Genomic DNA, 12,596 nt, shown 5'->3' with positions numbered 1-12,596 from the left:
CACTATGTCCACTGGGCCAAGACTCAACATTGGCCATCCCCCCTGCTTCCTTAAATCTAACGCCACAAAAAGAGTTGAAGTAAAAGCCTGGCCAATACCATGATGACATCTACTTCCTGGCTTCCCGCCATCAACCCTCCCTCACACCATCTGCGGGCAGGTAGCAGATGCAGGAGAGAGAGTTCCACAAGACAGAAGGTCAACAGCACAAGTTGCAAGAGGCCCGCCTACGTCCCCAAGGCAAGGTCTCCCCTGATGTGAACAGTGTGACCCAAGTTGGCACTGAAACTGGAACAGTAGGGAGTCACCAAATTCAAATGAACAAGGAATACCCCAAAATGGGGAGAGTTCTCAAAACATTTTCAACATTTTGGTAATTAATTACCTCATCTCCAGTTACGTCAATATTCCATATTAAGACACCTTTTATAATGGCAAACTCTCCTGACTACCTTAGAATTTTTTTGAAGTCACTACTTACAGTGTAGATATTAACAGGCATGAGATTCAATATAGGGATCACTTTTATTTCAAACAATTAAATACAAACCAATATTTTACCCCTTCATAGATGAAATCACATCTTTTCAGGATATGAGTATAAAGTAACAAGCCTAGGGCAGAGCTTGTACTGACAAAGTCCTGAAACTACAATGAGAGGAAACACATCGCTCTACTTCGGGAAAAGTCATGACCGAGACTCAATTTCAGAGACGCTCTATGAACAGAGGTACTTGAAGCCACAGTGGCAGAAGGGAAAGATGGGGAAGTGTGCCGAAGAGCCTCCAGGCATGACAGACAGTCCCCTGACCAAGCACAAGTAACAGGCCCTTTGGGTCTCTGCTTCTCACTGGAAAATGATGAAGCCTAGATCTGATGACTCCTAGTGCCAACATTTAACAAAGTTCGAAAGTTATGCAGGACTTCACACATGTATGGAATTGCTGTATCGCAGAATATTATGCGTTAGAAAGTTCACGATCCCTATACCTAGCTCTAAAATTTTTCAGAGAAACAGCAGACTAATAAGCGAATCTTAAATAAAGGAATAACATTTTAATGAAATAAATGAAACAGAGCAGGGAAACCAAAGAGCCAATTAGGGGAAGAATCCTGAAAAAGTATGGCTTCACACAGCAGCAGCATTGAAGAAAACACTATCGATTTTTGCCAGAGAAAAAAACTCCAAAAATGTCCAATAACCAAGTGCACAGAGTTATGGTCAATGAGACTTTGAACATGCATCACACATAAAGTACATAAAGAAAATTTTCGTTTATTTTTCCCTCAGATATACTTCAAAATAACATGTAGACACAGAATCACAAATATATACAAAACAAAGTATCGCCTGCTTATTTCAAGAAGAGTTTTCCCTCAATTTTCTTAGCTGCTGTGCATAAAATTCAAAGCTTTCCTGTTAAGGAGAAAAAAAGAGGGAAGTTAGAGATACCAGGAAGAGGTGATGGTAGAAAACTTAAAAAATCGTAAAACACTACCAACTGGTAGCTAAGACTGCCGGGCCCATGGAAGATGCTGCCCCTCAAGCTTCAGTACTCCTTCCTTGTTTCATGAAATCACAAGTTCAAGGGCCTCGGGTTCAAAGTTAAAGCTAGCAGCAGGAGGTAGGGTGCGTGTGTGTCTACGTGTGTATGTGCAAGCATGTGTGTGTGCACATATGGAGGTATGGGTATGGAAGGCTGAGGTGTTTGAAATAAACATGGTATATTGACTCAGTTCAATGACATAACAAAAAGGAACTGTGCATATGTGATTTCTCTTATTAAAGAAAACATGCCGGGCACAGTGGCTCACGCCTGTAATCCCGGCACTTTGGGAGGCCGAGGTGGGCGGATCACAAGGTCAGCAGTTCAAGACCAGCGTGGCCAACATGGTGAAACCCCATCTGTACTAAAAATACAAAAATGTGCCAGGCATGGTGGCAGGCCCCTGTAATCCCAGCTACTTGGGAGGCTGAGGCAGGAGAATCGCTTGAACCTGGGAGGTGGAGGTTGCAGTGAGCCGAGACCGTGCCATTGCACTCCAGCCTGGGCAACAGAGCGAGACTCCGTCTTAAAAAAAAAAAAAAAAAAAAAAAAAGGTAAAATTTCCTAGACGAAGAAATAAAAACCAACTTATGTAAATGAACAAGTAATTACCACTGACATAATATGCTTGGCTGTTGAACTACAGGCCATTAAATCCTATTTCAAGTTGAAATGATGAGAGAACTGCCCCAAGGACATTTGGTAAATCCATGCCTATAGGTGAAGGTCTGAGACAGACCTTGTATTTTAAACTGTGGCCCCAGAGAGCTATGTTCTCCGACTGCCGCAGCCAAGGCATGCTGCTCAGTCCCTCAAGCCATCCCCTGAGGGTTCGTCACAGAGATCTAATCCTCATGTAATTAAGTCTTCAACTTATTTTCTTACACATTGTTATGAAGTGTACATAAATCTGTAGAGGTATTTTTTCCCCTTAATTAAGAAATACTCACAGGGGGTTCAATGAAAGGGACAGGCTCTCCAGCATACTTCAGCAAAGATGCGTAACGCTTTAGAAACAGATCATCTAATTTTGTATTCTTTGCAGTCAAATGTTCATACAGTGCTTTAGCAGATGTGACATCTTTCTCTGAGACTGACATAAAGAAAAAAATATATTAATCAGAGATAAAGACAACCTCTTACTCTTTTCACCAAAACAGCCACTCAGGGACGGCTGGATCCCTTTATCCATGGCAAATGAACACTTAACTACTTTCAGTAAGAAGCCACATTCAGAATCTACCATCTCCCTCACTTCTCTACATCCCTCATTTGGCGTCACTCACTTTGAAGGAGAAGAAAATGATAAATATGGCTACATTTAAAGGACTTTAGAATAATATTGATACCATTCACTTAGGTTATTACATTATTTCGAAGACCTATGATAGTTCAAGTGACCACAAACTGAAGCCGTCAGTTATAAAATAATACACACCATTCAATCCCCTTTGGCTTAAAACCACTTTGAAATCAAGATAATCCAGGAACTGTTGTGGAGAGGGACATGTCAATTATGTAGAAATCTACATCAACATCAAGATCATCAGCTCAACATCAAAAAAGCTTTTCATTTTTCTATTGTAAAATAAATATGGAGAATATAGTTAGCTACAATGATACACACACAAAAAAAACCTATAGGCCGGGCGCAGTGGCTCACGCCTGTAATCCCAGCACTTTGGGAGGCCGAGCTGGGCGGATCGCGAGGTTAGGAGATCGAGACCATCCTGGCTAACATGGTGAAACCCTGTCTCTACTAAAAATACAAAAAATTAGCCGGGGGTGGTGGCGGGTGTCTGTAGTCCCAGCTACTTGGGAGGCTGAGGCAGGACAATGGTGTGAACCCGGGAGGTGGAGCTTGCAGTAAGCCGAGATGGTACCACTGCACTCCAGCCTGGGGAACAAGAGCGAGACACCATCTCAAAAAACAAAAGGAAAACCTATAAGGAGACATTAACAAGTTACACTAGTTTCACTTAAGTGAATGATGAAATATGTTAAGAGCCAAATTTGGCTGGCTCTCTACTTGTGGCTGATTTGTGGAAATTTTTTAGTTTACCATGGAGATGGTAAGGGCTCTGCTAACAATTACTGCTGGTAATTCAACTCTTTAATTTTGCATTAGATTGTTAGCATCTAAGCATCAAATAAACTCCTGCCCTACAGTGACTCTGATATTGTCAACTGCAACTCCAGCAGCACCAGGGGAACCCCTAAGACAGATGTGAGAAGTTCAGCAATCAAAGAGTCTCCCAAAGTGGAATGAGGGTGACTCATCAGCTCTTAGTGGAGTTGGAACACATCTTTGCTGTTTCCATGAAGTCAACTTCTTGTGTAAATCCTTTATTTCCCTTCCTGAGGAGCTGAACCCTTTAAGGGCTCAAGCTCTATCTTCTAGGAAGCTGCTCCGAAAATTCTGGCATCTTGCCTTTCTTTACTTCTTGATTTTCTACCTTCCTCCCAAGATGGATTACCTAATTTAGTAGTAACACATACAGATTTATGCGCTTGACACTATTTCACATTACAGGCATACCTTGGCTTTAATGCACTTTACAGATGTTGCGTTATTTACAAATTGAAAGTTTATGGTAACCCTGCCTTGAGCAAGTCGATCAATGCCATTTTTCCAACAATATGTGCTTACTTTGTGTCTCTGTGTCACATGTTGGTAATTCCTGGAATATTTCAACCTTTTTCATTATTGTTATATCTGTTATGGTGATCTGTGACCAGTGATCTTTGATGTTACTATTGTAATTGGGGGATGCTACGAACCATACACATGGAAGACGGCAAACTTGAGAAATGTGTTCTGACTGCGATGCTGACTAGTAATTCTCCTGTCTTCCTCTACTGAGGCCTCCCTATTCTGAGACACAATAATATTGAAATTAGGCCAATTAAAAACCCTATTATAGCCTCTAAGTGTTCAAGCGAAAGAAAGAGTCATACATCTCTCATTTAAATCAGAAGTGAGAAATGATTAAGCTTAGCTTAGTGAGGAAGGCATGTCAAAAGCCAAGATAGGCTGAAAGTTAGGCTTCTTGCGTGGAACAGCCAGTTGTGAATGCAAAGGAAAAGTCCTTGAAGGAAATTAAAAGTGCTACTTCACTGAACACACAAATGATAAGAAACTGACACAGCCTTACTAGTGACATGGAGAAAGTTTTATTGGTCTGGACAGAAGATCAAACCAGCCACAACATTCCCTTAAAAGCCAAAGCCTAATCCAGTGCAAGGCCCTAATACTAGCAGAGGCTGGTTCATGAGGTTTAAGGAAAGAAGCCATCTCCATGACACCAAAGTCCAAGGTGAAGCAGCAAATGCTGATGCAGAAGCTACAGCAGGTTATCCAGAAAATCTAGCTAAGACCACTGATGAAGGCGGCTACACTAAACAGCAGATACTCCATGTAGATAAAACAGTCTTATATTAGAAGATGTCATCAAAGACTTTCATAGCTAGAGAGGAAAAGCCAATGCCTAGCTTCAAAGGACAGGCTGACTCTATTTTCAATGGCTAATGCAGCTGGTGACTTTAAGTTGATGCCAATGCTCACTTACCATTCCCAAATCCTAGGGCCCTTAAGAATTACGCTAAATTTATTCTGCCTGTGTTCTATAAATGGAACAACAAAGCCTAGAGGACAGCGTGGATGTTTATACATGGTTCACTGAGTATTTAAAGCCTGCTGTAGAGACCTACTGCTCAGGAAAAAAAAGATTCCTTTCAAAATATTACTGCTCAGTGATAATGCACCTGGTCACCCAAGAGCTCTGAAGGAGATATACAGGGAGATTAATGTTGTTCTCAGGTGCCCTAATACAACATCCATTCTGCAGCCCATAGATCAAGGAGTAATCTTGACTTTCAAGTCTCAACACATTTTGGGCTCACTTCGGCAACACATATACTGAAATTGGAATGATACAGAGAAGATTAGCAGGGCCCCTGCACAAAGATGACACGCAAATGTGTAAAGCATTCCATGTTTTAAACATAAAATTAAAAAAAAAAAAACATGTTTCATAAGGCTGCAGCTGACACAGACAGTGATTCTTCTGATGGATCTGGACAAAGTAAACTGAAAACCTTCTGGGAAGGGTTCACCATTCTAGATGCCATTAAGAACATCTGTAATTGACAGGAGGTCAAATTATCAACATTAACAGGAGTTTGGGAGAAGCTGATTTCAACCCTCATGGATGAACCCCTTGAGGGTCTCAAGATTTCTGTGGAGGAAATCACTGCAGATGTGGAAATAGCAAGACAACTAGAAGGAGAAGTGGAGCGTGAAGATGTGACTGAATTGCTACAATCTCATGATCAAACTTAACATGATGAGAAGCTGTTTCCTATGGATGACCAAAGAAAGTGGTTTCTTGAGAAGGAATCTACTCTTGGTAAAGATGCTGTGAACACTGTTGAGATGACAACAAAGGATTCAGAATATGACATAAATTTAGTTAATAAAGCAGTGGTATGGTTTGAGAAGATTGATTCCAATTTTGAAAAGACATTCAATTGCAGATAAAATGCTAACAAACAACATCGCATACTACAGAGAACTCTTTCCTGAAAGGAAAAGTCAGCTGATGTGGCAAACTTTATTGTTGTCTTAAGACACCTCAACCTTTAGCAATCATCACCCTGATCATTCAGCAGCCATCAACACTGAGCCAAGACCTTCTACCAGCAAGATTATGACTCACTGAAGGCACAGATGATCGTTAACTATTTTTAGCAATAAAGTATTTTAAAATTAAGGTATGTACTTTTTAAAAACATAATGCTATTGCACACTTAATACACTACACTATGGTGTAAACATAACTTTTATATGCACTGGGAAACCAAAAAGTCATGTAACTTTGTTCATTATATTTGCTTTATTGTGGTGGTCTGGAACCATATCTTCCAGGTACGCCTGTGTTTAGTTACTGGAAATTTGATAAATTTTATGACTATTAGCTCTACTTTGAAATAATACAGAATGTTCTCCCTGTAAGGATGGAAAAAGAGAACTGACTTACTAATTCTGATTCTTGAGTCTGTTGTCCTCCCATAGATAAAATCAATGAAGCAATTCTTTATTTACCCCATGCCTCCAGTGAGCAAATCAGTGGGCCACAGATGGAGAGGTGATCATGATTAAGAAATGCTAACATTTATTTTGATGACTGAGGAAACTTTAGACAATTTCCTTTCATATGTGATTGTCTGGCAATCAGGGAACAAACTGGTTAAAAGACCAGAATTTGAACTGGGACGTAAAAACCTTGGGCTACTTTTTAATCAAGGGTCTATCATTTCAAAGGAGTAGCAGGCAAGCAGAGAGGGTACCGAAGGAGCAAGAAGGCCAGTTAAGTGAGTCTCAAATGTGTACTTGTTTCAGGTGGCAGGCCCTGGGGGAGACTGAACTGGTTTCTGATATATAAGTCCAAGAGGATTTCCAGGTCTTCCCAGGAGCCTGGGATTCTACTCAATATACCTGGACTGCTCGGAAGATGTTCAGTGATACTTTTTAATGTTAGTTATATGCATAATTTCATATTTTTCTTAATATATAGTTTAAAAACATATTCCAGAACTGAGTTATTTATATCATAATTATCTGATATTTAGGATTACTGCCTTTGAGCTGAAGACTAAGACTTAGTTCACTATACTACAAGTCATTTACATGATATAGTCACTTAATAAAGCCATTTAAATAAATAATATAGTCAAATTAAACTTATATTACCATAGCTTTTCATGAGGGAATTGTATGCTTCTTCCTTTTCATTTAATTCAGGAATCAATTCTAACACAGATTTCACAGTTGATGCCTAGGAAATTACATAAAGGTAATATTATGAAAACTGCAAATTAACAGTGAATTAGAACACTGACAAATCAACACTATATTAAAAATTTTCACAATAATTGTAACAGAACTACCTATTCAATTTAATGCACTATTGTCCCCTGTATATTAGCATTTGATATTGACTCAATAATCTACAGCTAAAACAAACCAGCATTTTTCACAGGTTAATGCAATTCCACTTACATTTCTATGAATATTTTTCTAGAATATGATAAACACATTGCTTCTTTTGTCAAGTGGTGACCATACCAAGAAGTTATGAGATCCCAAGGGTAGAGAGATAACAACCCTATCTTTAGGTGCCACAACTGGTTGATGAAATTGTAAAGAATTCAGTTAAAACATTCTGAAGTGTTACCCACTTGACATACAAAAAAGAGCATTTCCAGAATCTCACTGAAATTTTTACTTATTTCTTCCAGGAATATGCAGACTCGGCTATGGCTTTATTTCCTGTAGCGAGTGAATACAGAACTGCTATGCCGTAATGAATATCTGCTGAGTATTTCCCGCCCTACTCCAACGTTGCTGGATAAATCCATGATGGATATATAAACATCTATGCCCTCTTCCCATCTCACCAAGAGGAGCAAAATCTGGCTTAACTATTGTACTGTCAAACAATGGAACACTGTTAATAGGCATCTTAAAAATCCTAACTCCTTTCTATAGCATGTTTATTCAGTCAATCCACACCTGGACCTGCATCCTCCCAGGGCTTCTTCTATTTTAAACTGTCCTGGGTGGAATGTTCTAAGCAGACATATTGCCATGCATTTCCCGTCCCATCTCCTGGACAAGGCAACAGGGACTTGGCACAGTCCCACAGGTGGACTGACAAGTGCTTTTCAGATTCCTTATACTTTTTAATCACACATATAAAAACGCAGCCTCTCTGAAAGGAAAGAAGGGGCAATTAAATATTTTCTAAAAGTTGTTTGTAGTAAATAAATACGTGAGTCACAGACGCAATGAGGCAAATTTTTTAAAAGTGTAGGTATATCTAGGGGAAGGGTGTAGAAATTCAGGAAAACGTAGACCTCCCAAACTGGACACAGCCTAAATGTTTCAAATAAAACAAGCATCACAGTTGGCATGTGGTTTGAAACTTCATAAAGAACCCAAATGAACTAAGAATGTAGTTTCTGGTATACAAGAGGTAAAATCCAATCTAAGAGAAATTTAATTTTACACTTACGGTTAAACATCAAAGTAGAATGTGACATATCTACTATGTACCCACAGAAATTTTTTTAAAAAAATTTTTTTCAAAAGGACTTGGTTCTATTACATACCCACCCACCCCTTTTACAGTGTAAATAAAGTAACTGCACAAATTAGAATTAATTTGTGGCTCCATATCAATTTGAAAGCCAAGTGGCTCATTTACCTGATGGTTTATACCTGATAAATGCTCAAAAGTAGCCACGTGCTAGGAGACACTCTGGAGTGTACATTTCCCTTGGCAGTGCTTCTGCATTGTTAAATGTCCCAAGGTGACCTAAGCAACATAATTTTAATCTTCCATTTCTTTCTTCTTCTTTTTTTTTTTTTTTTGTAAAGACCAGGTTTCGCCATGCTGGCCAGGCTGGTCTCAAACTCTGAAACTCCTGACCTCAAGTGATCCACCCACCTCGGCCTCCCAAAGTGCTGGGATTACAGGTGTGAGCCACCATGCCCAGCCTAATCTTGCATTTTTTAAGGGCCTTTTCTTGGGGCTCTCAATGCATACCTGTGTAAGTGGAAAATTCCTGCATGAACTTGTTTTACATTTCCAGTACAGCTAACAGACGACAAAACTCACTCTAAGTAGAGACAAGCAAAGTCTTGAATCTCTATAGTATTCTCAAATAAGGTCCTGAAACAACAGGCTTTTATGTTAAATTCAATACTTCTGAGCAAGGCACGTACAGTATCACTGATTTGTAAGCAAGTAAAGCACAGTACCTTTCCTTGTTTCCTAGAATTCCTAAGGAGGAACAACAACAAAATCGGGGTTTGTTCAGCAATTGCACCACATCTCTAAAAATTAAAACATTATTCAGTAAGTGAAGGTTTCTGATAAACAAGTGGATCAAACTGAATATTTCCAATTAAGAAAGTTCACAATAATACAGTAGTGTATTATTACCAATAGGAAGGCCTAATAGTCGACTATTATTTTTTAAGGCAAGAAAAAAGAAAACAAGTGCAAGCTATGCCAAGCTTTGGTGAATGCTGTCCTTGGCATTGCAAGTATAAAGTTTGTTTAAAAAGAAAAGGGAAAAATTAAACTAATGCTTCAACAACCACAGAATAAGGTTCAGGACTGCAAAGAAAGAGGAAAAAAAGAAACATTATTCCTCTCCAATTATACTGCCAAGCATTCACAAGTGAGCTAGGGATCATAAGGTTAATTATACATTTAATAAGGTGTCAGGGAGATAACTGCTCGTTTCTTTATAAAAATTAAAATGTACAAAGCAAGTTCTCTTTAAAGTATAATTACCTACACTTATGCATACAAAAGGACTGATTTCAATCTCTCTATTTTATAAAAGGCTTTCACTGCAACAGACAGCCAGCGCTTGAGAAAGAGACCAAAGTTAAACTAAAAAAAAAAGTTTACATGACAGACCAGATAAATCAAATGTCTACCCAATCTTAGATGCTATAGTAAAATCAAATATGGCAAGACAATATTTTAGTTTACACTCATCACAGATGTCATGCTTTTAAGTTTCTAAAAGAACACTGCTCTTTCAAAGCTTTAAAACACTGTCAATACTAAAACGAATGGTATAAAAAGAACTTTTTGGGGCCACACAGAACATTTACATTACGCACTGATGTTTTTGACATCAGTGAATAAAGTATTCTTCGCTATGGCAAGAATAATCTTTTACTGTTTGACAAGCAGGTAAAGGATGGGTGAAGGGTTTATCATCTGAAACCCCAGTCTAGTGATGAGATGGTAAATGAAAAGACTCTGCTGTTGCATCAACACTCAGCTACCACCAAGAGCCCTTCAGTGAGGTCACTGCAGATAATGCAGTTCTTTCTGAGGGAGCAGGCGCCATCCCTGCTGCCACCCACCCAGGCGGCTGTCAATCGTGCTCTTCCAGAAAAACCTTGATTATGGCAGAGAACAAGCTAGTAGATGAAGTACCAAGTGCCACTTTCTAAAGAACTATCAAAAGGATGTGTTAAAACTGATTGCATACCATCATGTGTATAATTAGATATGTATATGCTTATTATACCCCTAGTAGGTACTTAGATATGTACATATGAAGATAAAGCATGAGTATCTTCCTTCTTTTTTTTTTTCACCACGGAAAATAGCAAGATAAAACAATTTTAAAAGTCCTGAAATCCCTATCATAAACTGCCTTTTCCTTAAAATTAAAAAAAAAAAAAAAAGGAAAAAAGTAAACAAGCCAAGCAAAACAAGAAAATTCCCAGTGAACCGGAATTTCTCTTCTCCAGCAACAAAAGTAAGAGTCTGAGAAGCAGTGCTAATTCACCCTTTATAAAACTGTTAACAGAGATACAGTTTTTCAGGAATTCCTTTTAAAAATGGATTGGATTCTACTGTCCAACTAGATGAACTTTAAGAATAAAAACTGGAGGTCAAGCACATGGGTACAGTTTTACCTTCCCTATCTACTACTTAAGATCTTTCACAGCTGGTAAAAATGTAAGGGAATATAATACTATTTACGATCAGAAATTGGTCCCAGGCCTCAATTTGACACAGGGAGTCTACACAAACACAGCCGTTGGCGGGATCACGGTGACTGTTTGACTGCCACCTGCTGGGAAGGGGCTCCCCGGCGGTGCCTGTTTGTGTACATTGCCAGTGGCAGCTAGGATCACCCACTGTTCTGTCGGCACTTGGCATAGCTTTATATTTAGTGCTGTTAAAATGGCATGAATGCAGTTGTCTCCTTCCCTGAAGATTGCTAATTTAACTGAGAGTGCGGGCCACAGAGACCTGCATTTGTCATTTAATGTGTCTGTGACACACAAGTGAATAGAAAGCATATTCAACTCTTAATAAACCTTGAATAAGGCACTGAGAATGTTTGAGTATTCAAGTGAGAAGCTGTACTTGAAAAGCAAACATTTCCTACTTTTTGTTTGCAAACTGTGTTGCCATGGTGACGCACAGTATCTAGAGCATTTGAGAAATTAAAGTAGAAAATCAAAGGAATTGTTGTTTTGCATTATCTATCTGCACAGAAAGATTTGTCTTTAATCATTTCAGCAAAACTCGCTGCCCCATACCTACCCCCGCACCGCCCGCCGCTCCCCCCTACCTCAATTCTAAAGACATTTCTAGTTTGATCTGGCATCTTTAAAACCAGTAACCTAAAATCTACCATCCAGTCCTTGTCCTGCAACCGTGATTCACACTGAATTTAAACAAGCTAGCTGCACACCACACTGAATTTCTAGTATTCCACCACACGCCTATGTCTAGTAATTTCTCAGTTTACTTCTTGCAGGCCTCGAGCCCCACTGCTCCATGAGTGGAGGGTCATTACCTGTAGGAGAGCTCTGGCATCATCCACCTTGCCTGCATCCACAAGTTGAAGGAAAAAATCAGTGACAGGTTTATAAATTGCAAACTGATTGGCCAATCTCTCTGCCATGATGCTTACTGGAAAAATGACAGGTAAGAAAAATCTTTCATTAGAACAGTGGTATAACTCACCTACCAAAGAAATTTGGTCTAGTCTCACTAGAGAGAAAATGTGCTTGTGTGTTCTTTAGCACAAACAACTAACTTACTCTTTTCAACTGCTGGTTCCAACTGCTCCTCTATTACTTTTCTGAATAAGTATGCCAAGCCGAAGTATTGGGGTTCAATGACTTTATTCTCTGAAGTAAGCATATTTTCAATGTTTTCTATTGCGGCATCTATGTTATTGCTGTTAAAAGCAAAATAAATTACTTAAAAATTTGCTTTTATATTAATATTGCAGGCAGTTTAGTCTAAGAACTTACTTTTATATCCACTCATGCTAATACTTTAGGAAAAAAAATGAAATACATTTACACTTAACCAAATAAACACTAGGCAACTGAAACCCTGAATCACATTTAAGTAGCAAAAACAATCACTAGCTGGTTCGTGCTGCAGTGGTTGTTTATTTTGCTTCACAGCAGTTCAAATAGTTGCTTGT

At 39.0% G+C, this 12,596-nt stretch overlaps 1 protein-coding gene and 1 non-coding gene across 4 annotated transcripts in view; one reads left to right on the top strand and one right to left on the bottom strand.

Moving 5' to 3' along the window:
• Positions 1–506: 506 nt before the first annotated feature.
• The window catches only part of LRPPRC (leucine rich pentatricopeptide repeat containing), a 108,132-nt gene continuing 96,042 nt past the window's right edge, over positions 507–12,596 (bottom strand). The window contains exons 33-39 of one of the 3 annotated variants that reach the window (XR_010149549.1): positions 12,202–12,341; positions 11,955–12,070; positions 9,373–9,447; positions 9,158–9,283; positions 7,300–7,384; positions 2,498–2,640; positions 507–1,417 (exon numbers count right to left, since the gene is read on the bottom strand). Coding sequence is in view for 1 of the 3 variants with exons in the window: in XM_001143797.7 (XP_001143797.4) it covers positions 1,361–1,417; positions 2,498–2,640; positions 7,300–7,384; positions 9,373–9,447; positions 11,955–12,070; positions 12,202–12,341 (616 nt within the window). In the remaining 2 variants the exon portion in view is untranslated. Of the gene's footprint in view, positions 1,418–2,497; positions 2,641–7,299; positions 8,927–9,157; positions 9,284–9,372; positions 9,448–11,954; positions 12,071–12,201; positions 12,342–12,596 lie in introns of those variants that run through there. The other 2 variants (XM_001143797.7, XR_010149550.1) reach the window with 2 other exon arrangements.
• Positions 5,443–5,549, top strand: LOC112208325 (U6 spliceosomal RNA). The gene has a single exon (XR_002942727.1). It is a non-coding gene; the product is annotated as a U6 spliceosomal RNA (small nuclear RNA).

The sequence above is a fragment of the Pan troglodytes genome, chromosome 12, assembly GCF_028858775.2.
Source record: "Pan troglodytes isolate AG18354 chromosome 12, NHGRI_mPanTro3-v2.0_pri, whole genome shotgun sequence".
Lineage (NCBI taxonomy): Eukaryota > Metazoa > Chordata > Mammalia > Primates > Hominidae > Pan > Pan troglodytes.
Note: the sequence above shows the minus strand (reverse complement) of the source record. Positions and strands in the feature narration are given on the sequence as shown.